The following is a 22833-nucleotide window of genomic DNA, read 5'->3' on the forward strand; positions in this document are numbered from 1 at the left end:
CTAGTGGGAAGATGTGGCACAGGGACTTGCATCCCTGGCACCTTGTCTGGTTTCTTTTCCAGGTCTCACTTGGGCTTTGCCTCTTTTCCTTTACAACCCACTCACTAAATGAAGATACACACCAGACATAGCCTTCAAGTCTCCCCAAAATGTAGCTTCTCTCAGCAACTAGAAACAAGACTGTAGGAAGCTGTCAGGAATCTGTGTAGTTCTCACAGCCCCTCCTACTTACCACTCAGCTGAGGACGATTTGCCTAAGTCATCATATTCGTTATTTTCCTTGTTGCTGTCACAAATACCCGATAAAAACGACTTGAGGAAAGAAGCACTTATTTTGGCTCTCAGTTTGAAGGCGCAGTCCTTCACGGTGAGGGGAGGCGCGGCGGCAGGAGCTTGAGGCAGCTGCTCCCACTGCATCCGTGGACAGAGGGCAGAGGGATGAGCGCTGGCTTGCAACTCACTTTTTCCTTTTATTCATGTCAGGACTCCAACACAAAATGGTGCCACCCAATTTTAGGATGGATCTTCTGGCCTTATCTAACCCCTTCTAGAAACTCCTTCACAGATACATATGAAGTTTTGTCTCTTACGTGAGTCCAGATCCTGCCATGTCAACAATGTTAACACCACAGTCATGGCCAACTAGGAAGTAAAGCTATGAAACTGAGCATTAAAACCACTAACAATATTCTTAGTCTTTCTGGAGTCCATTTAATGGAGGTGTCAAAATAAGATCATAATTCCAACTACAAGACAAAACTAGTTATAGAACTGGTATCCATGTTTCATTCTCAAGAGATTCTGGATGCTTTTGAAGCTACTAATAGTTAGCCAGGGAACCCTTCCTAGACAGATAAACTTGCCATAGACCTCCAAGTGTGTCTGGAATTGAGATATAGCCCCTTGAGCCACCTGTAATCCTGCTGGGCCTGATGGTCCCCATACTTCACTGGTGGTCAGGGCAGCTAGATCTGTGCTAGGTGTTAGGACAAAGGCAGGACACAAAGTACTACTTCCTGGCAGAGCCTGGCCTTCACCACCCTAAGGGAAGACCCAGATTCAAGCCCACTGACAAAAGGGCACAGCTATAGGTTATGTGAAATCACTTCCCCTGAATAATGCAATCTCAATTTGGACCTAGCAATCAAACCTGCAGCCTCTGAGTATCTCAGTTGTGGTCCTGGCCTAGTGCATGGTCCTGCTGCTCTGCAACAGCAGTTTCTTACTCTGCAATGCCCAGGGCCAAGTGTGGAAGGAAGCCAGCAACTGCAGCAGCTAGAAGCTTAGCACCTCAGACTTGATGAGCGGCTGATTCTTGAGGAATATTGAGTGCATTAAGGCTTGTCAGTGGAGGGCACCAATCAAACACTGTTCTTCTCCAGCTCACACAGTGAAGCTGGGTAGTTCAATGATGGTTGTCTGCTGTCTGCACACTGGAGAAGTCGAGAACCCGTAAGGGTATTAAGCCGGGTGCCTCCCTCAGCAGTTCTAATGCTGCACTGAAAGCCTAAAGTTCCTTGGGATGTCACTGGTATTCAGACTCTGTAGGAAGGTTCAAGTTGCTGGATGCTGAGGATGCAGGGATTGACACGCTCACTCACATCCTCAGACTCACTCAGGCAGGCAGTACCGCTTTGCCCCAGCCCTCTTCGTATTTGGACTATGTGGTGGTTTGAGTAAAGGTGTCCCTCTTAGGCTCATAGATTTAAATGCTTGGTCACCAGGGGGTGGCACGACTTGAAAGGATTAAGAGGCGGGTCCTTGTTGGAGGTAGTGTGTCACTAGAGGTGAGCTTTGAGGTTTCAAGAGCCCAAGATAGGCCCAGTGGCTCTGCTCATCCTGCTGCCTGCAGATGCAGATCATGTAGATCATCTTCTTCAGCATCACATCTGTCTGCATGCCGCCATGCTCCCTGCCCTGTTGACAATGAACTCTGAAACTGTAAGCAAGCCCCAATTAAATGCTTTTCTTTTAGATACGAGTTGCCCTGGTCATGGTGTCTCTTCACACCAATAGAACACTGGCTAAGACAGATTGCTCATTGGGGTGTGCCACATTGTTTGTTTGTTTGTTTGTTTTAAAGGCATAGTCTCATTATATAGACTAGGCTAGTAGCCTGGAATTCACAAAGATCTACCTGCCTCTGCTTTCCAAATGCTGGGATTAAAGGGGTGAGCCACCACACCAGACCACCACTCATTTTTGTTTTTGGGTTTTTTTTGGAGACAGTTTCTCTATGTAACAGCCCTGGCTGTCCTGAAGTTTGCTTTGTAGATCAGGCTGGCTTCAAACTCACAAAGATCTGCCTGCCCCTGCATCCCAAATGTTGGGATTAAAGGCATGTACCAACTCTGCCTGGTTCAATTAGTAGTTTTTAAAATTAAATATTCTAGTGCACTACAGTCCAAAGATAGAGGCATTTGATACTTACATGCTGAGAGATGATGTAGGGACATATTTTCTTAGTTAGGGCTTCCATTGCCGTGAACAGACACTATGACCAAGACAACTTTTATAAAGGACAGCATTTAATTGGGTCTGGCTTACAGGTACAGAGAGGTTCAGTCCATTATCATCAAGGCAGGGGGCATGGCAGCATCCAGGCAGAAATGATGCTGGAGGAGCTGAGAGTTCTACATCTTGTTCCAAAGACAAACAGAAAAAGATTGGCTTCCAGGCATCTAGAAGAAAGGCCTCTCAAAGCCAACCCCCACAGTGAGACACTTCCTCCAGCAAAGCCACACCTCCTAATAGTGGCATTCCCTGGGCCAAGCATATTCAAATCACCACACATAGTAAAAGTCTTTCCCCCCATAATGAAGTCATTATGTGTCTATGCGAGCAGAAACTATGCACAATAAAAACTCTGTAACCCACAATATGTTTGCCTTCCATCTAAGCCCCAGTGTTTTAGGCATCATTGTCTGAGAATGGCTGGTGGACTTAGGAAAAAATCTGCTTCTATTCAGGACACATGCAACTTTCATTTTTTAAAATATTTCCTATAACCTAAGATACAGAGGGTAGATTGCACACTGTCAGATAGTTCAAAACACCAGCAGGATACTGTAGAGGCTGGGGAAGCAGAGGGGAAGTTGGAAGGACAGCAGCCAGTTTGGATCAACTTAGAGTTTGTGTATGCTGGTGAGCATGCCTGTGGGTTTTGGCCTAGTTGGTGAGAGAAGTCTGGGTGAGGAGTTTGTACAGGGGGTCCAGAGCTGTGGTTTGGCAGGTACCTGGGAGACTTGCTGAGATAGCCAAGTAGAGGCTGTTGGCTGGGCAGCTGAGCGTTCTTTGGGGAGCACTGGGCTTGAGTGGATGTGGGAGTCACCAGGTATTGGGGAATTTCAATTTGAGAGTATATAGGAATAAGGAGACCCAGTGCCAAGTATGGAGCCTTCAGACAGTTGGCAGTGAAGGAAGACAAGCAGGAAGGAAGCCCTGTGGCACTGCCTTAGTGCTGGAACTTTCTTCTGGTCTTTGCTATTAAGTTATGTGACTGAGAAACACATAATTTGAGCCTTTCTTTTACTGATTGTGCAGTCATGGCTGATCTGTGATTTTTGTCTGCACAGTCCCAGGTGGCTGTATTTTCACTGCACTTGATGCCAATGTCTTGAACTTAAATAGAGGGAACTTACTAGTGTTTCCCTGGGGGACCATGCCCATACCATTCTGGGTATTAATGGTTCTGCGCTCATGGAGTGGGAAAAATATTCCCATAAGGAGCTTTGAAGGTAGCTGGGGCTTAAAGAATAAGATTCTCCTTATTGCTCATAGTCACGGCTCTTTCCGAATGGAGCAAGCAACCTGGCTTCCTGACCCTGCCAGAGGCCAGCCTTGTGCTGAACATGTATCAGACAAGCCTATACCCTTAGCCATCTGTGCAATCCTCTCTATTCTCCATCACCCGTCTCTCTCTACAGCCCTGATTGCTTTTCTCATTTTTCCCAGTCCTCATAATGAAACAGACTATATATATATATATATACATATACATATACATATACATATACATATACATATATATATATATTAGATACTACATTGTAGCTAGTTTTTTTTTCTTTTAATAAAAAAGTCTCATGTAAAATGGGTGCTTGGTACACATGTATGTCTGTGCATCACGTGCATAATGAGTGCCCTTAGAAGTCCTGGGGCTAGAGGAAGAGATGGATACGAGCTGCCATGTGGGTGCTGGGAATTGAACTTCAGTCCTCTGGAAGAGCAACCTGTGCTCTTAACCGCCGAGTCATTGCTCCAGCCGCATGGCTAGGTTTTGAGGCTGTGACCTTCACACCTTTTGTTTGTTGTCATTAGCGTGACTTAATGTAAGAAATGTGCCTACCTTGTGATCGCAACGCCGCACACACCTAGTCTCAAAGCATTTGTTACCTAAATCCATTGCCCACTAATGGTCTTGACCTGATTCCAGCAAACCAAGCTTACAATGACTCCTAATCCCGCCCAGAAGACAGTGGACAATGACCAGAAGCTCCAGAGAGATTTCTCCAAGGAACACAAATGAAAGCAAGTGTTTATATGACACGTTGTTTTAATATGTCACTATGCTCAAGTTCCCAGGTGGCTGGTTGGGGTTGACACCCTTTGAAACTGCTGAAGACAGTGGAGCGGGTCCCCTGCTCTGCAAGTGACTCCACAGCAGTACCAGGACATGAAAGATGCTGCTGTGGTTTCATTACAGTGCTTCCTGGGGGTGTCTATAGGAGAAGAGTCAGAGATGAGCATAACTATGTAGGACTCTATTCTCAGCTCTGCTAATGAGAGTGGAGCAGTACACAGCCACCTCATTATCCAGGCCTGGGAAACGGCTAAAAAGAGCAGGGTATGCGTACACAGTGCGCTGCTTTAGGGCTCGGGGCCTCACTGGGAAGGAATGGTTGCTGATGAGGAACGGCTTGCTGTATGGTTGCCTAGGAAGCACAGACAGGATGGCTGTACAGATTCCTCTTGAACCTGTTTGTTGAGAAGAACCCTTGCCTGTGCCAAGGTCATGGAGACACTTTGCCATGCCTTCTCCTAAAAGTGCAGTTTTGATTGAGTGTATATGTGCTGTACATGCATGTGTGCACGTATGTGGGTGTGGGTATGTATGTATGCCTGTTCACATGTATGTGTAGGACCAAGGTTGACACCACATATCTTTCTCAGTCACTCTCTACCTTAGCTATTGATGCTCTCTTGAACCCAGAGTTCTCTGATGAGGTTAGTCTAGCTATCAAGCTTGCTCCTTGCTTCAGGGACCCTCTGTAATCTCAAGCACTAAAATTGTGAGTGGATTGCCATGGCTGCCCTACATTTATGTGGCTGCTGGGTATCTAGCCTCTGCACGCCTGGTTTTTGTATCAGGTGCTAAACCGACTGAGCTATCTCTCTGGCCTCTATATTTTGCCTTTGACATTTCCAAAGCTCTCCTAGAGTTGAGTTTTGTGCCTCATGCAGGTAGTTCATGTCTTCCATATGAATGTGGAATAGACATAGTACCACTTTTTTGGTGGGGGTGTTTTGAGACAGGGTTACTCTGTATAATCACCCTGGCTATGCTAGAACTCATTTTGTATACCAGGCTGGCCTTGAACTCACAGAGATCTGCCTGCTGGGGTTAAAGGTGTGCACAGTTTCATATTTACTTCCTTTTTAAAAAATTATTTATTTTATCTTGAGCATATTATAATATAATTATATAATTCCCCTTCCTTTTCTTCCATCACATATTTAGTTTTCAAAGGCTGTAACACAGAGCACAGAGGGCACCCATACATGATCTCAGCACTTGGGATGGGGAAGCTAGGAGATAGCAAGCCCCAGACTAGCCTGCAACACCTAGCAAGATCCTGATTATAAAGAAATGGCCTTATGCCCTGAACCCTGCACCGTAGCACATGTTTAAAACCGGCAAAAGGCACTTGCGTGAATATGTGCAGGAGCAGCACTGTGGGCTGCATCTTTTGCCTTCCCGAGTGATGCTCCACATCATGTGACTCTGCAGGCCAACTTTGCTTTGACAACATAGTTGTGACCTAGGATTGGGTCTGGTCCTCTGTTTTTTCTGCTTATCCTCTTGCCTCTGGCATCACTCCAGGGAAGATTCATTTAGATTAGCTTCGACTCTCCAGGGAAGCTCCATTTAGCCACTAGCTTGACCAGCCCTGTCATTGTAGCCAGAGGTCTGTTTTCCCTGTGTCCGCCTGAGGCCAGTTCTGTTCCTCACTCCTCCAGACTGGACTCGATTCTATAGTGGGTATGTTTTTATTTTGTTCTTTCTTTTAAAAGCTACTTTAAGTCATCGTGGGTCTTTGTATTTCCATACAGATTTTAGAATCTACTTGTTTAATTTCTATTTTCGTAGAAATCCCGTGGGTTGGGTTGCATTGAATTTACCAGTCAGTTTGGGGAAAGCTGCCTTGTTTAAAATATTGGGTGTCTGGGTTTATGAACAGAACTGATTCTAGTTTTTCCCCCCTTTTGAGTCTCTAACAGGCTGTAGTTTTCAGCGCAGCGGTCCCAAGTGTCATTCTTAGCTGTGTTCACAGGCGTTTGCTCTCTGGATAAATGGTACAGTCTAGCACTTCCATTCCATCCCTAATTACATAGAAACCTAGCTGATTTGTTCACGTTTGAACTTCTTCTTTTTTTTTAATATTTTTTATTACATATTTTCCTCAATTACATTTCAAATGCTATCCCAAAAGTCCCCCATATCCCCCCCCCCCCCACTTCCCTACCCACCCATTCCCATTTTTTTGGCCCTGGCGTTCCCCTGTACTGGGGCATATACAGTTTGCGTGTCCAATGGGCCTCTCTTTCCAGTGATGGCCGACTAGGCCATCTTTTGATATATATGCAGCTAGAGTCAAGAGCTCTGGGGTACTGGTTAGTTCATAATGTTGTTCCACCTATAGGGTTGCAGATCCCTTTAGCTCCTTGGGTACTTTCTCTAGCTCCTCCATTGGGAGCCCTGTGATCCATCCAATAGCTGACTACTTCTTGTCCCTCTTAGCATTCATTCAACCAGTCTTTAAAAGCACACATTTTGTCAGGAGGTGGGGGAGCCACGAGTGAGGGAGCAGGCCCCTAGAGAGAAGACTTGGCCCTGCCCAGCAGATGTGTAACATTAGCAGCGGTGCTCCAACCCAGCGGACAGTTCTTACATACACCACATGCCAATCTGTCCAAATTAGAGCCATCAACTAATCACAGAGCACTGCTCTGAATCATCCCGCGGCCTAACTGGGGATGCTCTGGGTCTGCTTTAATGAGCAGAGGTCACCTAAGGGGACACACACACACACACACACACACACACACACACACACACCAGGGTGACCAGAGAAACAACTGAACTCCTCCTCTACTAATGGCCAGACAAAAGCCTCAGCAGAATCCACCTTTCCAGGGCAAAGCTTTGCATGACAGCTCTTTGTATTATCTTCCAACCACCTCTGGTGAAATTAGAATAGACAGACGTGGCAGATGGGCTCAGGTGTGTGTTCTGTTTGGTGTCTAGTCCTTGGAGAGTTGGTCTGTAAAGATGACCTTGATTCTAGAACACTCAGAGTTGAAGGCTAGCAGACTATTTTCATAATATTCAGAGAACGTGTCCTTTCCCAGCAAAGGTGGCTAATTAAGCACCATGTTGAGTTAAGGGGCAGGACTGCACCCTGTCATCTGTCTAATTTAAAACCTCAAAACCTTCAAGCTGTGGGCAGGGTGCGGCCTTCTTGTTTACTATTATTTGAGAGCCATAAATATTTTTGTCACAAGGATGTTGATGGCTGTTGCATCTATAAACAAGTGAGATGTGGATTCCTGGGGGCAGGGGGTTGGGCTGGCACCCTCCCTCAGATAGGAAGTGGCCATTCCAAGTGAGTCCCAGCACCGTGTCTGACACAGGACCTCTGCAGCCTGCACTTCACTTTTGGTTCAGTTATCCACTGTTCTGAGTAGCATCTGGTCAAGCCTTCTAGGATGCTGCCTCTCAAGTCCGCATAGCAGTTTGTTGCTTGAACTACATACTGCTTAGGGGGACTTTTTTTTAGACTTATTTTTTATGTGTATGAGTGTTTTGTCTGCATATATATATATATATATATATATATATATATATATATATGTACACCATGTCCATGCCGTGCCCATGGAGATCAATAGGAAGTCAGATACCCTGGAATTAAAGTCATAGACAGTTGTGAGTCACCATATGGATGCTGGGAACCTGGATCCTCTGGAAAAATAGCCAGTGCTCTTAACCACTGAGCCATCTCCCCAGCCCCTTAAGGAGACCTTTTTAAGGTGAGTGAGCTTCAGCCTCCACTTCCAAGTATAAGGAAGCATAAGGTGTATCAGTCCACAGTATGAGGCAGAGGCTGTGTGCTGACAGCTAATGAAGCCAAAGGTCACTCGCCATACTTGTGTTCTGAGAAGTGCTTGGCTATTTTCTACCTTTAGGTAAGGGGGAGGGGTTTCCTAAGGGTGTAAGTCTCAGGGAGACAAATTGACCCACTGGTCCAATGTCCCTGAATTCTAACCTGGAAGGATAAGTGTGCAAGAATTGGTAGGAAATGAGTAAACTAGACAGTAGGGAGAATTGTTACAAATAGATAGGAGCACACATTATGAAATTATCAGACAAGATAGATAATTGGTGTACTGGCTAGTTTTGTGTCAACTTGACACAGGTTGGCGTTATCACAGAGAAAGGAGCTTCAGTTGGGGAAATGCCTCCACGAGATCCAGCTGCAAGGCATTTTCTCAGTTAGTGATCAAGGCGGGGGGGGGGGGGATGTCATCCCCTTGTGGGTGGTGCCATCTCTGGGCTGGTAGTCTTGGTTCTATAAGAGAGCAAGCTGAGCAAGCCAGGGGAAGCAAGCCAGTAAGAAACATCCCTCCATGGCCTCTGCATCAGCTCCTGCTTCCTGATCTGCTTGAGTTCCAGTCCTGACTTCCTTTGGTGATAAATAGCAATGTGGAAAGTGTAAGCTGAATAAACCCTTTCCTCCCCAACTGCTTCTTGGTCATGATGTTTGTGCAGGAATAGAAACCCTGACTAAGACAATTGGATTGTATTAGAAAGACCAGGAACTGACCAGAGTTGCATCTAGGAGTCGATTTTGTAACCAGGAAATGACAAGAGAGGTATAGTATGGTGGCCATGTTTGGTGCATAATTTCACACTTTCAGCAAGGGTTTGGCTTCTGTTATTGATTGTGGCTACAGGGATATTGTTATATTGCAGTTATATTGCAATGTGGTGGAACATCCTGCCAGGTCAAAGCTACTATACACAGAGGTCCCTTTAGACCAAATCCTCTGTTTGAGTGTTCTGTGGCAGTTGTGTTACACCCGGGCTTGTACTTCTATAGCCTTCAGTATCTGTAAACAGAAGGAAACTCGGTGGATGGGGCTCGGTCGTCAAGAGCACTTACTGCTCTTGCAGAGGATCAGAGTTCGGCTCCCAGCACCCATGTCAGGTGGCTCACAACTCTGGCTCCAGGAATCCAGTGCCTTCTTCCGAAATCTACAAGTGCTCACAGACAGGTACATACATGCATGCACATATACATAAATAAAAATAATTTTAAAAAACCATGGAAACATCAGAGATAGTCTAGGTGGTCAACAGTAAGAGAACAGGCTAGCAAACCTGAGATGGAACCTTAGGAAATTGTTTTGGTTTCTAAAATGAAAGCATTTTTCGTGTGAGTTTTTTTTATAACTGGTTACAATGACTGGGGAAGAGAAGGGAGGCACAGAGCGAACCATCACTGGCATTTATTCTTGAGAAGTGCAATTCAGGAACGTCTATTACCAGATAAGGTGGGTCTGTGACCTTCATGGCAAAGCATGTGTCCCTGGGCTTCCTGACACTCCCCCAGCTGTCACCCAGCCACTAAGGGGCTTGCAGACTCCGAGGAGCCTCTGCATCCTCTGTAGTTTATGCCCCAGGAAAGAAGAGATAAGGCACATGGTTGTGATGACAAGCCAGTTTCCTAGCCAGGGATGCTGGGATGCTGAGCTGACCTGAGCCTGGACCTACAGGACCACAGTGATGATCTAGGGAGAAAATCAGCAACAGCAGATGCATGGGGAGAGGTGGTCACACATGTAACATGGAGATAGCCGGTTATACATGTAAAGCACCAGGGGAGACTGGCAGGACTCTACCAGGAAAGGGGCTCTGCTGTGGGAGTCAAGCATCTTTCAGATGGGATTTTTTAAAAGAAGATATGGCAGTTACTGCCTGTAATACTGGCACTCAGGAAGCTGAGGCAGGGGGCCAGCCTGGACTATATGTACATACATACATGCATATGTAAAATATAAAAAACAAAAGGGCACCAGGAATACCCCTCCAGTTTTCCAGCTTACTCCAGGGATCCATGAGGACCACTAGCTCCAGAAATCACAGGTAAGAAGCTCAGCCCTGTGGCATTGGTCATTTGGAAAATGTCCAGTTAGCTCTTGCCTCACCCTCTGGGGTATATTGAGGGGGTCGTTTCGTGGCTTGTAGCTGCTGCCTCATTGTGGAGATGTAAGGAAGAAAATTCCAGAGCACTCTGTATGGTGTGGGACACAGATCTCTAGCGGGAAATGCTGGGTTAGGGTGGGAGTGGGGATGGATTCAAATGTCAAATGACCATTGGAGAATCTCAGATCATATCCAGATACAATAGAGAGAGGAAGGGAACAAGAAACAAAGAAATGTCCCTATAATTAGTGAAAGCACATCACAGAAACTCACTCTCCTGCAGAAGGGACCCATGAAGGTTATTTACAATGGACCTAAAAGACATCAAGAAAGCTGGGCAAGACAGAACATAAATCCAGGTTAGAAAAATGTGTAATTGATGTGCCAAGACTCACAAACTAGAAACGATACTTTAGAAGTATAGATATAGAAGGAGTATGAACATATGAGCCCAACAAATAATATTTTGTGAGAAATGGAAAGAGAGACCATGAAAAAATAAAAAGAAAATGGGTGAACATTGAAGATGAGCAGTTATCCTAACATAAGGACAGTGGGGGGTCCTTGCAGATGATGGAGACACAAATTCAGAGTACAGAAACATGCCACTTAGGATGCTTTAAGAGGAAGCTAGGGACTGCTGAGATGGCTCAGAGGTAAGAGCATAGTATGAGCCGGGCGTGGTGGCACATGCCTTTAATCCCGGCACTCGGGAGGCAGAGGCAGGCAGATTTCTGAGTTCGAGGTCAGCCTGGTCTACAAAGTGAGTTCCAGTACAGCCAGTCTATACAGAGAAACCCTGTCTCAAAACAACAACAACAAATAAAAAGCATAGCATGGATCCCCTACCCAAAAATAAGTAAGTAAGTAAGTAAATGATTTAATTTTAAATTTAATCTATTTAAATTTTGTATGTACATTTTGTATGTAAATTTGTATGAGTTTATATGAGCCAGTGGGACCAGTGGAGACCAGAGAGGGTATTGGATCCCCCTGGAACTGGAGTTGCAGGCATTTATGAGCCTCAATATGGGTGCTAGGACTCCAGGCTGGGTCCTCTGCAAGGGTAGTGAGCTCATTTATCTTTTGAGACACAAAAAAATGTTTTTAAAAGGAAACTGTTTACTGAAAGAGCAGCGTTCGTGAAACCAAGACCCAGAGCAGCAACCCCAGAGAGTACACTAGCAACATGAGAGAAATCTCAGGTGCCAATGTACTCTGTGTATAAAGGAAAGGAGACAAAAGTGTGATCATGGGTTAGCTGAGAGCAGCTGTGAACCGAGAGAAGGAAGAGCAGCAAGCGTAAGGCTAAGGGTTAGCGTCTGGAAAAGCCTGCATCCAGCTGCAGAGTGGACATCATGCAGGAATTCAGGTGGCATTGTTCCTACGGCTGCCCATAAGGACAGTGACATTTCCCTAAGGAATCAGACAGGGACACCAATCAGGCTATGAGCATGGAACCCAGAGCCCCTCTGTGAGTTAGACCCTACAGAAGGTGAAGACATAGAAGCCACATGTGACCTGTGCTTAGGGCAACCTGCCAGGCTCAATCTGCATAGATCCATTGGGAAATATGAAGTATTCTGAGATTTAGAAAATCCTTTGAGATTCCTCACCAGACGGTTGGGTGCGGGGGGAGACAACAAATGAAAGTCTGAAGGGACAGCAGGTTAGAATGGCTGTGGAACTGTCCAGGCTGTTAGGATGCAACCACACGGTGGGGGTGGGGGGCATGTGGCAAGTGCAAGGCCACCATCCAGTCATGGTTATCACACTCATCGTGTCAACATCAAAACCACTGAGTCCTGAAACCATTGCTTGTATGACATGAGCGCAGGAATGGGGTGATTGCATCACCTCCTGATTGCATGAGAACAAAAATGCTCAGTGTGAAGGACAGAGAGAGATTCCGCTGTGCGCAGGGCACTAGGCAGAAGCTTTGTGGTCCGGACTTTGAATTTAATGTTGATGTGAACTTGCAAGACGTATGTGCATGTACATTGTACATCATCTATATCTATCATCTGCATCTATATCTATCATCTGTATATATATCATGTATATGTTTACATACATACATATACTATGACTTGTCCCTGGAGCATACCTTTATAACAGTGACCTATCCAGAAGGAATGAGGAATCCTAGGCCACGGCTGTGACCTTGAAATGTTCTCTGAACATGAAAAGCAATCCAAGCATCTAGAGATAAGTGAAACAAGCCTGGGCTACGCCACACCCCAAGCCCTGAGAAACTGTGAGGATCTTAACGAGAGCATTCAAGGGGCTCCCGAAGAGGTGTTCACTGGCCTTACATGTGAACAGCACTCCAAGTCTCAATGAGGATGCGGTTTGCAAAGAACCGAAGCCCATCAAGTATGCTTGAATCCGCACGCTTCTCAGGAAACAGTTAGTTGGTACCCCAAGGTTGGCAGGGAGCCAGTGTATTATCTCACAGCTGAGTAATTAGAAGAAGGAATGAATTATTTATTTCGCTTTTCCACCACAACCAACAGCAGTTAAAGGAAGGACCCCCAACCTCGAGTGAAGACCCTCCACCCCCCACCCCCCCATTGCACTGTTCAGATCTTGCTGGAAGGCCCGAAGCACCAGCAGGAAAGCGAAACCCATACATGAGAATCCAGAAGCAACTCCTGCCCCTCTGGTCCTGGCAGGCTTCCGTGGCTGCCCTGTGTCTGAGAAGGCTTTAGCATTTCTCACAGCAGCTAACACCCCCGTGCCATCTCAGCCGCTCACAGGCCTCTGCGAGAGTCAAGTGGCTATGACAATTAAGCTTCATTATGAACTTGGCTAGACTGAGAGACACCTGCATCACTAAAGCACACCTCTGGGCATGTCTAGGAGGGTGTCCAGAGCCAGGTGGTGTGAGGATCACCAGCTAAGAAATAAAGAACCATTCTAAATGTGGATATCACTGCCCAGGAGGAGCAAAAGTGGGAGGCAGAAGGTGGCCAGCATCAGCTCCAGGCCACCATGAGGTCATTCACTTTGTTCTCCCTCCTGTCTCTTCCCAGTTATGCTGCTCTTCCTCCCACACACAGAACCAGAAGCAATGGAGCTGAGTGACCTTGGACTATGAGCCCTGACACTATGAGCTAAGACCATCCTTCCTCCCCAGCGTGTCCGTCTTTAGCCAGCTTCCCAGAATTCCAAGAGAGCTAGCTACCTTTTGTGTTGAGCCTGGAGTCTGCCTAGCAGCATTGCTCCAGGGCACAGAGGAGCCTCCCAGGATCCTCCAGGACCTAACTCCTGCCCAGCTTATGTGACTGTCCCTGGATATATTCAATTCTGCCACATGCTTTGTTGGAAGCTAGTAGCCCAGCCTGGGGGCACTGGGGGTGCTTTGGAAGGGGCAGAGAGCAGAGGTCTTCTGGTGGTTGGCTGGATTTTAGCTAATCCTTCCACACTTGGGGGACAGGTTGAGCCTTTAGTCCATAACCAAGTCTCAGGCCCTGGGCAGGAGTAGCTGGAGGCGGGGGTATCTTGTCTCCAACAACGTAGAGGTGGGATACAACCTTACCCAACGTTGGGCTGTTGGGCTTCCACTGTTATCCACTCTCCATAGTCTGCTCTGGGACACAGGATGTGTTCATTTTCCTTTTGCTCATTCTCATTTGGAAAGTTTTCATAAGGTCTGAGTATTTATCTGCTGAGAGAACAGAGCCAGGCTCTGTGTCCATAGATACTGGTGTTGGTTCTGGCATACCGAGTCCCACTTGGGATTCAATGTACCCCTCAGAGTCTAACCCACAGGGGACAGTAGCTATTTCTAATCACCACCACCCTGCACCCTCCGCCCCCCCGCCATTCTTCAGTCCTTCCTTCAAACATATTGAGTGTTCTATATTTCACACATGATTCACAGAGGAAGGGAGGTACTTTCTTCAATTAATTCAGAAACACTATGTGGTTGCTCATGCCTGTAATCTCACCATGTTTGGGAGTGGAAGCAGAAAGATTTCTGTGAGTTCAAGGCTAGCTTGAAACACAATGTGAGCTCTGGGCCAACCTCAGCTACAATGTGAGACCCTGTCCCCCAAAACTGAAGCCAAACAAACCCTGTTTTTTTTTCTTTTTCCATATCTGGGATGCCATTAAAACTAGAAACCGGATGTGGTGGCGCACGCCTTCAATCCCAGCACTTGGGAGGCAGAGGCAGGGGGATTTCTGAGTTTGAGGCCAGCCTGGTCTACAAAGTGAGTTCCAGGACAGCCAGAGCTACACAGAGAAATCCTGTCTCAAAAAAAAAAAAACAAAAAACAAACAAACAAACAAACTGGAAGAAGAGGAGAAGTTAAGTTGTGTGGGCAGCTGCCTGTTTGCTCTACTTTTCAGTAATGCTTTGTTCAGCAAAGCAGAGTTCCAAAGTGCTGGGTGGTGCTGTTCCGTGTGCACGAAGGATAGTCAGGGGCCTGCTGGACTTTAAGAAGACAATAGGCCTGCCATACCTGGGGCCAGCTGTGCCAGTCAGTGTCACATGCCTGTCCTATGGGGAAGCATCAGCAAACAGGCCCTGAAAGTTGCCTCTGTTGGGGGAGGAGAAGGAGGGAATGCAGCCACAGAGGCAAATAAATCAGGACTGGATTTTAAATGTCCCCCCAAGCCCAAGCCCTGAGTTAAAGGTTTTGTTCCAAGATCATGGCACTAGTTATGTATAGAGGAGCCTTTAGGACATAGACTTAGACTGGAGAGACATCTCAGTAGGTGAATGCTCGCCAGACATACTTAGAGGCAGAGTGGTTAGCTTTGCTGCTGATTTGGTGGTGGTGGTGGTAAGGAAAGCGAAGATGGCTCCAGCAAGATTCACCCCAAGAATATAAGGAGAAGAAATGGAAGATGAGGGGCATGCAGCGATTAACCAGATATGCAGCACAGGAAGTGCTGAAGTCACTACAGTTGGCTGCTATAGAAAAGTGGTATCAGTCATATCACAGCTGATGGTCCCACTCTCGGAAGGAGAGACTTGAAGGCAATCGGGACCTGGAAAGTTCAGCAGAGGGTGACTGTTTCAGGATCCTGGCAGCAAGCAGGTAGCTCCCCAGGGTGTCTCTGAGACTCACAGAGGCACTGTCTTCCAGAAGCAGGTATGAGGGATATGCATATCTTCTGTGAGCAGGAAGTTGATCCGAACAGTAGCAGCCTGGGAGAGGCGGATGTTCTTCAACAGAAGCAGGCCGCTCCTTCACCAGGCAGTGGGATACATGAGGCTGTGACACCATTCCTGTATCCTGCTGGGGCACTGTTTACTGAGCCTCAAGAAGGGCTTAGAGAGCCAGGAAAGCCATCAGGCCCAAAGCAGGTCCCTCTGGGGTGCAGATGGTGGGGTATGTCTGTCAGTGTCACCAAGTAACCTGGCCCTTGAAGATCTGAGTGTCAGGATCAGAAAGAAAAAGTGTTTGGGGATCAGTGTATGTGGGTGCCTGGAGCCTTGGAAAGCAAGGGGAAGGAAAGGGGTGAGCGCTCTCCAGAGTGAGTGGTCCGAGAGGTGCAGGCTATAGAGCTGGGGCAGTCCCTGATGTGGAAGCAGCTAAGCAGGACCGTGGGGCTCATGGAGGCATGTACACTCAGGTGATACCAGGACAGACCACTGTGGAGCTTTGTGAGCATAACTGTTCTGTAGACCACAGGCCAGTTCTTGGGTTCTCTACCACAGTACAGCCAGGGCACGAAGAAATTTTAGTAGTGGGGTGACGACTTAGATAGAGCCCCAAACATTCGAGGTGAACACAAAGCATGTGGTCACAGTGTTTCCAAAACCTAGATAGTAGGTGTCATCTAGACAGCCAGCCTGGCTGCTAAGAGGCTTTCCCACTTGCAAAGGATGCGGTAGAAGGTAAGTGCAGCGGGTTCATTGTGTGAGGAAACACAAAGCCTTTCACAGGCACAGAGCTGCCTGTGTCCCTCCACCACCCACTGAGAAGCCTCTCTTGTTGTGCTACTGAGCTTCCACCTAGAGGGACCAGGAGCAGATATAATGGGCAGAGGATGTCCGTGGCCCCCTCTTCTGCTACAGTGCCAGGCCGTGTATGCTGCAGACCACCATGCACACCCATGCCTTCCACCAAGCAGGGTGGCTTGTTTTAACTGACCGTTAAAATAACTCCTAAGTTTGCAGGAAAGCAATCCTTTAAATGTGCAGGCATGTTCCAGCCGGTGTAGGTGGTTCCCAGCTCCAGCAACCTCACTCTCACCTGTCTTTCAGGTTAGCAAAGTTGAGCGGGAGAAGAGCCAGGAGCTGAAGCAGGTGCGGGAGCACGAACAGCGCAAGCACGCGGTCCTGGTCACGGAGCTCAAGACCAAGCTGCACGAGGAGAAGATGAAGGAGCTGCAGGCCGTGCGCGAGGCACTGTTGCGACAGCACGAGGCCGAGCTCCTGAGGGTCATCAAGATTAAGGACAACGAGAACCAGCGGCTGCAGGCCTTGCTCAACACCCTGCGGGATGGCGCGCCCGACAAGGTGAAGACGGTGCTCCTGTGTGAAGCGAAGGAGGAGGCCAAGAAGGGGTTTGAGGTGGAGAAGGTCAAGATGCAACAAGAGATCTCAGAGCTCAAAGGGGCCAAGAAACAGGTCGAGGAGGCACTGACTATGGTCATCCAGGCAGACAAGATCAAGGCTGCGGAGATCAGGAGTGTCTACCATCTGCATCAGGAAGAAATCACCCGGATCAAGAAGGAGTGTGAGCGTGAGATCCGCAGGCTGGTACGTGACCGGTGAGCAGGTGGGAGGGTGGGCGGGCAGCAGGGCACAGCTCTGGTCCCTCACCAGCTCATTTTCTCACTCACTTAACCTGACACACTCTGTATTAGTGCTGAGGACCCCAGAGGTGCAGAAATGCAGAGCCAGGTACCCACAGGTAGGTAAGATTCCACCTGCCCCTCGATCATAGCCAGCAATGCCCCTCCTGGATCTCCACTTAGAACTCGCCATCTTCAAGTCGGAATTCCTGTCTTTCTCCCAAGGGGCTGTGGAGGCAGCTGTGCAGGTAGCAGGTGGTAGGCCTGGGGCAGCAGCTGGGTGCTCACATTTCAAGCCACAAGCAGGAAACAGGAAGAGGGCACTGAGGATGATGGGGGTGGAGGCTTTGGAACCTCAAAGCTGCGCCCCAGTGATATACGTCCTCCCACAAGGCCACACCTCGTAATCCTTCCCAAGAAGCCACACAGGGGATCAAATATTCAAATGCCCGAGACTTATGAGGGACATCGCATTCAAATGGCCACAGGATCCAGGTACCCTAGGCATCAGGCACATCAGTAGCCATCTTTCTAGTTGTGGTACCCAGGGAGTCATCCCTCCTCCACTTCCCTGGGTTTCTGGTGTCCAGAGACATGCTACAGTCCAGCTCTTCACGGACTTTCCGGAGAAGGCAGAAAGAAGAACCTGGCCATTGTGAAGGAGCCGTGCCTTTACCATAGTAAACAGAGTGCCCATCAGTGCCCATCCTATTTCTAACCTGGAACCCCCTTCCAGAATGTCCCTTGCTCCAATACCGCTACCACTATCTCTTCAGAGCCATTTGCTGTCATCGCCAGGATAAGGCCTGAGATCCCACATGATGTAACGTGACATTGTGTGGTTCTGGGAAAGTGGGGGAGCCGTCGCCGTCAGGCTGCTGGGAAACTATGCTCTGCCCGCTCCATCCGCCCTTTCTTCTGTCTTGCTTACAGTTAGTGTCTGCAGCAGAGGAGGGCAGCCTTACGTCTCCACAAAGCTTGTAACTGAGAACAGCTGTGTTCCATAGTCCTTTTCCACTCTCTGTTGGGTCCCCAGAGGCAAATACCTGTGACTCTGCCAGCTGGTGTCCCTGAGCTTTATCCCAGACTGTCATGGCATGCTTGGTCTGTGTCTGCACCTCAGTTTATGTGGCCTTCTCGCTCCTGCACGAAATGCCTCCCTCTCAAAGTGCTGTACCGTCCTTGCTCCTCGCCTGCGTCACCATAGTGGACTGGGCACATCTCAGCAGGAAGCATCCTTTGAGAAGCCCCTGAGGAAAGCTGGAGAAGGTTGACAAGAGGAGTCCCAGGTGTGGTGGGTAATCACTAGTTCTGACCACTGGGGCTCCAGACCCAGAGGGAAGGGCAGCACTACAGCCCAGGAAAGCATCCTAGGCTAGGATAGGGCCTAGCCAGTTACTGTCAACTCCCAACCCAACAGAGAGCAGGGAGCACATGTCCAAACCACTCACCTCTCACTGACGCATAGACCAGAGGCCAACAGGGGGGGGGGGTCAGGTGGGACCATTGCAGGGGGTCAGATTCTCCCCCCTCTGAAAGGTAGGAATTGAGTCTGGGGCCTCACGTATGCTAGGCAAGCATACTATGGAGCCACATCCCCAGCCCTCCATCTTTTGGGTTATGGAGCCCCACTGGAGGGAAGAGAAAAGACCCAGGAGGCAGAGTGAACATCCAGTGTATAGCTCTATCTTGAGTAAGAGGAGGATGTACAGTTCCATCCTTGCTGCTGAGACTCCTGTGGTCCACACGGTCACCCTGGCTCCATCCCAATTGCATCACGTAGCTCACACACCTGCGAGTATTCTTTTGAGTTGTTTCGTTTGCTTAGTTTTCTGTGTCACTAGTGCCCCGCACATGTCCAGCAGAACAGGAACCCTCTCAATATGTCAAATCGGAATTTCAACCACTTGCCTTTGAGGTAGATCCTTTAAGCACCGCATCTCCTCCTGTCTCTTCACCCAGGTACACAGGACAAAGCCCAGTAACTCTGAAGCTCTCCTTATTGCTGGAATACCCTTCCCTCTCCTCTGCCCTGTTCCCCACCAGCCGTACCTTCTCCCAGAGCTCAGGACACCTCTGAAATGTCACTGTGCTGTGTGGATGACACAGACACTTGCTCATCTCCACCAGGCAGGCAGGAGCTCTCTCTAATTGTCCCCCAGCCAGGGAAACGTGCTGTGAGTGTCTAAATCCCTTTCCTGCCGCTCATCTTCCTTCCCGCGTCTGCTCATCAGAGGCGGTCCTTTCTGTTCACACTGAATTTATTCTTTTCCTTTCAACCTTAGCTCTCTGTTCTATTTTCTAGAAAAGTCCTCAACTTCCCTATTTGTTTTTTTTTTATTCTGTCAAAGAAATCTGCTCTCTGAAGTAAACCCTTTGGCTCCCTCTCTTCCAGTCCCAGGTTAACAGCAGCAGTTCTCTGAGAGTGTTCTGCATTCAAAGGCTCAGCTTCTTCATGGTCTGTGCCTATGCAGAGCCTCTTTCCACCCCTGCCTTGACTGCTGAGCAATTCTCTTAGCCTCTCCTTTACAGCCCAGCCAGGGAAACACATGGTGTGTGTGTGTGTGTGTGTGTGTGTGTGTGTGTGTGTGTGTGTGCTTGTGTGTGCATGTGCATTCACGATGTACAAAGGGCTCTGATACCTGCAGATCTAAAGTGAACTTTCAAAAATTACATGAGTTGGGGTGGAACATTTTCTTCTTTTCTTTCCAAGGAAGAATTCTAGTCACGTTAGTTGGAGAAAAGGCAAACCAAGCCATCTGGAAGGAAAGGAAGAATTAAATCGGTCATTGATTGTAGGTAAAATGACCTGGTATGTAAAGTATCCTAATAAATACACAAAAATAGGGTTGAAGGTGTAGCTTAGTGCTGGAGCCTTGCTTCATGTGCTCTAGGTCCCGGGGTTTGGTTTTATCCCCAGAGCACACTAAACTCAAGAGGAAACATGTAAGATCCTACACAGTCATAGAGTTGGCTCTCAGCTGTACATCATACACAGGAAATGCCAGCAGTATTCACCAAGATCATTATTCTCTCCACAGAGCCATGAACTAACTATCCAAGATGCACAGAAGGTGCACTCTCTATGAGACCACACAGTCCCCAAAGACCCTGAAATTCTAAGAAAAAGACAGTTAGGAAGTGTTTTTGCCTTTTTCAGAGTCTCTCAGGATTTGTTCCTACAGAATCTATAATCAGCCTGGAGAATATCCTTTACCTGCCATTGAAGACATGCACACCCTATTGACAGAGCAGGCCATTCCCTCTTGAGACCATGTCCAGGACTTTAAGAGCAATTCATCCAACACTGAAGGGCCTGGGGCTCGCTTTCCATCTGCTGCATTACTCACCACTGCCACCAGGTGTCACTCTTGGAGACTGTTCATATGCTCATGCTGGATAGGGGCTTTCTTCTGTCCCTTGACCTCAACTGCCCGCCCATAGCCATTGGAGGTGCAGCTCACCTCTTCCCTACTCCTGAGTCTGCCCTCAGCCACTGCTTCCAGAGACCAGCCATGGATAAATTATGTTGTGCAAATGACATATTGAAAAACTCAAAGTACAGGCTGGACTCTGTTCCCAGGAGGCGCTAGAACAATTCAGTGTCACCCTCGGCAGAGCCACTGTTACCTATGAGTCCAGAAGCTAGGCTCAGTGCTCTGGGTGCAGGGCAGAACAAAACAGTAGGGAGGGGAGTTGGTCAAAGGCAGCCTAACCCTAGGGACTGGGGACAGGACTGAGAGAGGTTCTGGGTCAGAGAAGTGGCAGAATTCTTGAGTCTCAGAGCAGGGCCAACAGAGGTTGGCTGGGCCTTTGACCTAGAGATGGGGGCCCAGCAGGCCAGAGAAACTCATTCCTAAGTCCCAAGCAAGACAAGACAAGCTGGGAGTCTCAGGACCTTTCCCATGGGGAAAACTTGGCTACAGTTACATTTGGAAACATTTCCCAGTCTATGTTCCTTACACCATTTGGCAGAAACTGTCATTTCTTCATCCAGCACACTGTATGGAGAAACAGAGCTTTAGACCAGTGTGGTGTGGATAAAGGCCAAGAACTCCATCCAGGTCGGCAATGATGGTACTTCAGGGATCCGTGGACCTTGGGAGCTCCTTATAGACTAATATCATCCCTTCATGTGCCATCTATGCTAGAGTATTTGAACAGGGGCTGTGGCCCCAAGGAGAGATGGCACACCAGTTAGTGGACAGGGCTACAACCAGGGCTGCTGTGGGACACAGGCCTGGGAATCCTGCTGAAGTCCAAGCACTGGGAATAGAACACAGTGGACCAGGAGCCCCTATCCAGACGTTCTGGGAAAGCTGGGCTGGGGAAAGGAATTGAGAAGGCCTTGGGTTCATCTCAGAGCTCACAAAGCAGGCACTGTAATCTGAAGTTCTGTCTCTCTGCCCTGGCCAGTGGCATTGTCTGACTGCAATCCAAGTCTGTTCGACGTAGTGTTTATAGGAGGTGTTCAGCTGAAAGTTAGATTCCATCAGAGCCACCAGAGCCAGGTCCCTAAATGGTGGACTAGGATGTGGCCTGGTAGACCTCAGGACCCTCAGAGAGACTGATGGGAAGAAGACAGAAAAGGAAACATGACCAAGATGCCACCAGTAAACATCTGAGACACATCTGTCCTGAGCAGGGCAGGGCTTGGGACACCAAGGGCTTTGAGACTCCTGTGTGGGTTCTAAAGTGAGGAGGGATGATCACCCCACATTCCTGTCTCCCCACTTTTTCCAGAAAGTCACAGTATGGGGAGGGAGGAGTCACAGCTGTCTGCCCACCCCTGCCCTGCAAGGGGGTTCAAGTCAGCCCTTCTCTGACAATAGGTGGGTCCTGTACAGCACTCTTGGCTTCATCTGTGTACATCCTACTCAGTGTCTCTGGGCAAGTGGATCCCTGGTGGCTTTCTTGGCCAAATTTTTAGTAATGTCATAATGAAATGGAACGAGTAGGGAATCTCATGCTCAGAGGTTCTGGAACGGTCTCCACAGGCTCACTGTGACTTCAGATAGGGACGACTATCACCTCCCATCCCTGCCTTTCTTAGAGTCTCCAGCCCATGATACCCCAAGGGCAGGACTGTGCTAATAAGGACTAAAGTGTTTGTGCAGGTTGCCATTGAGTCTGGATGAGCTCTGCTGTACAAGCACAGAGCAGTTGCACATGGAGTGCATTTTCTAAAATACAACCTCAGGCTGTTATTAAAAACTCTATAAAATAGAGGAATTACAGACAAAAAGCAATTTCCTCTCCCCCATAAAAGTCTGTGGTTTATAGTTTTAACTCATTCTGCCCAGACATCAGAGCTATTAGCTAATGTGGTATGCTAATATATAGCTCTAATGAAAACCCTATAAAGAAAGCCATAAAAGCGAAACCAATCCCCAAAGCACCGGGTGTCTAGTGGAGGGCTGTGCCTAGCCTTGAATTCCCAGGATTTTGTTTCAGCAAGGACATGCGTCTCAGGCATTGAGGCACTCTCCTCCAATGGAACAGAGTCACTAGTTCTCTTAGAAAACAAGGCCACTGTCTGGAAAAATGGCTTAGTGGTTAAGAGCACTGGTTGCTCTTGCAGAGACCCT

At 48.0% G+C, this 22833-nt stretch overlaps 1 protein-coding gene across 1 annotated transcript in view; it reads left to right on the forward strand.

Moving 5' to 3' along the window:
* Positions 1 to 22833, forward strand: part of Jakmip3 (janus kinase and microtubule interacting protein 3) — a gene marked incomplete in the record, with an annotated part of 143247 nt that overhangs the window by 49862 nt on the left and 70552 nt on the right. The window contains 1 exon segment of the mRNA NM_028708.2: positions 16713 to 17210. Coding sequence (NP_082984.1) covers positions 16713 to 17210 — 498 coding nt within the window.

Source organism: Mus musculus, chromosome 7 (assembly GCF_000001635.26).
Source record: "Mus musculus strain C57BL/6J chromosome 7, GRCm38.p6 C57BL/6J".
NCBI classification, from domain to species: domain Eukaryota; kingdom Metazoa; phylum Chordata; class Mammalia; order Rodentia; family Muridae; genus Mus; species Mus musculus.